This window comes from Anastrepha obliqua, chromosome 5, assembly GCF_027943255.1.
Source record: "Anastrepha obliqua isolate idAnaObli1 chromosome 5, idAnaObli1_1.0, whole genome shotgun sequence".
Taxonomy (NCBI): domain Eukaryota; kingdom Metazoa; phylum Arthropoda; class Insecta; order Diptera; family Tephritidae; genus Anastrepha; species Anastrepha obliqua.
Window position 1 is genome coordinate 37,956,952 of NC_072896.1, and position 2,701 is coordinate 37,959,652.

Genomic DNA, 2,701 nt, shown 5'->3' on the forward strand with positions numbered 1-2,701 from the left:
ATCCAAGCTTCTTCAAATGGTTTATAACGGTTTGATGACTCATGCCCAGCTCTTGGCCGATGCTACGCCTGCTACTATGCCGGTCTCTTTCGATCAATTCAGCGATTTTATCGCAATTTTTGATGACAGGCCTTCCGGACCGTGGCGCGTCTTCGATCACCTCTGCACCAGAACGAAAACGTTGAAACCATCGTTGTGCGGTGGAAATGGAAACTGTATGGGGCCATAAACTGCACAAATTTTATTGGCAGCATGGGATGCATTTTTGCCTTTATCGTAGTAGTACTGTAAAATATGCCGTGTTTTCTCTTTATTTTGCTCCATGTTTGCGACGCTATAACTCACGAACGACTAAAAGCAAACAACAACACTGGTTTACAGCCAAAATGCACCAGAGACGCCGTTATGAAATTCCTATGTAAAATCACCGTCTGATTCCGAAAATCAAGGTTATTTTTTATTCTATGGTAACGTTTTTGAGATATTTACGAATTACCGTTATTTCAAAAAAACAAAAAATTGGGCCCACTTAATCATATATATCTCGAAAACGAATTGAGCGATTCCAAAACCGTTTAAAGCTTTTAAAAGGTAATAAAATTTGCTATAAACTGTGTGTAAAACACTTTCTGCTAGGTCCTGCAGATTTAAAGATAACGAACTATCATAACGGATTTTTTAAATTTTTTTTGTAAAAATATAAAAAAATTTGTACTTTGAGAGAAAGGATCTCGAAAACTGTTTACTTTTTCGTGTATTTTTTGTTTTCACTCTAAGCTCTGTTTTATTACAAAAAAAATAAACTTTGATTAAACAAAATCGATGAACTAATACAAAAGTTACAAGCATTCAAGTAAATATATCCATATAGTAAAACTTAAGTACCCTACAAATAATAGCATATGTACATATGACTCTGTCTTAACTCTATGATCTTATTTTATAATTGAAAAAGTTATGTGTCTTGTTTTGACGCTTATTTATATAAGGATCGGTTTCTCTTATGAGAAACCAACAGTAGTCACCCATCATAGCGACATCCCAGAATCCTTGATACCGACTTTCAATCATTTTCATTTGCTGGTGAAACCTTTCGCCATGCTCGTCGCTTTCGTCGCTAAGATTTTTCGGGAAAAAATTTAAATGGGAGTGCAGAAAATGAATTTTGAAAGACATATTTACTCCTGAAAGAAAATTAAAAAGGGAATTAGATATATACATAGGTGACACATTAGCATATAATTTTCTTAAGCTGGGTTAATCTTCCAATTCAGAACAAATTTTGGTCGTTCTTGTTTGTTCGGAGCAGGGCAATAAATTCAGATTAAGGGCTATATATTCTCATGTAAATTTAAAAATTTGCTTTGAAGTTTTTTGTTTGGTTTTAAAGTTAACTGGGAAAACGGTCTTATATGTGTTTTTTATTTACCCATTTCCGCATAGTTTTTGATTAAATCGTTCAGTATCAGCTCGAAGTTAGGACTTTTGTGTTTGCCTAAAAAAGAAGTAACGACCTTTTCAAAAGAGTCCCACGCTGCTGCCTCCACTGGTGACAATAGTTCTTTGAAATGGGTATTGGCCATTATTTTCCTTATTCGCGGCCCCACAAAAATCCCTTCCTATATTTTTGCTTCTGAAATCTGTGGAAAGATTGTTTTCAAATAATGAAAAGCTTCGCCTTCTTTGTCCAAAGCCTTGACAAAGTTTTTGATAAGGCTGAGCTTGATGTGGAGTGGAGGTAGAATTATTTTTTCCTTTTTTATAAGTGGTGAGTATTTTATGTTATCCACCCCAACTTGAAACTCGATTCGTTCTGGCCAATCCTTTATGATGTAGTGGTCTTGACGTGCTCGGCTATCCCATTTGCATAGAAAGCAACAGTATTTTGTGTATCCAGATTGTAGACCACATAGCTTTCCAATCATGTTCTTCGTATTTAATTAATTTAAGCAATTTTTGCATTGTCTCATATGTTTCCTTCGTATTTACTGCATGCGCGATCGGGATAGATGGCTTTTGGTTGCCAATATGCAATAATACAGCCTTAATTGCCGTCTATGAACAATCGCCACTCTTTTGAATCATATGGTTTACCAAACTGTTTAAATAGACCAGCAATGTTTTTGCAATAACAAACACTGTCCTTCTTCGTATAGTGCTGGGAGAATTGCTCGTGACGAGTCCTATAATATGTTACCTTAACATCGGATGAAACAAATTTAAATTGTTGCATACGAGGGGCATGTAGTTCGGCCTTTTCTTTTGACAATTCCAAATCCCTTATCCAATCAGTGAGTTGTGCTTGTGACAAAGGGTTTCTTTCGTTTTCCGTTTGCAATTCAGTACAACATGATGCCGCGTAATCAGATACTGCTGTTGACAATGAAACTGGAGCCGAAACTAAAGTTAAATTTGATTCTGGCAATGTAGCTTCCGTTGAATTTAGTTCTGGTAATGACACTGTAGATATGCTCGCATAGGTTACTTTTCTAGACTTTCCTACCCCAAATACTTTTGTAGTACAAATATAGCAGTCCGTTGAATGGCAAGTTGGTTCCCTCCACTTCATTGGTGTAATAAATTTCATATGTCGCCTAAATAGATAGTTTAAGAATCATATGTACACATGCTATTATTTGTAGGGTACTTAAGTTTTACTATATGGATATATTTACTTGAATGCTTGTAACTTTTGTATTAG

The 2,701-nt window shown here is 35.5% G+C and overlaps 1 protein-coding gene across 1 annotated transcript; it reads right to left on the reverse strand.

Annotated features, from left to right (window-relative positions):
* Positions 1–435: 435 nt before the first annotated feature.
* On the reverse strand, positions 436–2,142 carry LOC129248113 (uncharacterized). Its single transcript, XM_054887549.1, has 2 exons — positions 1,430–2,142; positions 436–1,184 (listed from the first exon to the last, which is right to left on the reverse strand). Exons 1-2 carry the CDS (start codon positions 1,581–1,583, stop codon positions 928–930), a joined length of 411 nt encoding a protein of 136 aa, XP_054743524.1. The 5' UTR covers positions 1,584–2,142; the 3' UTR covers positions 436–927.
* Positions 2,143–2,701: the final 559 nt, after the last annotated feature.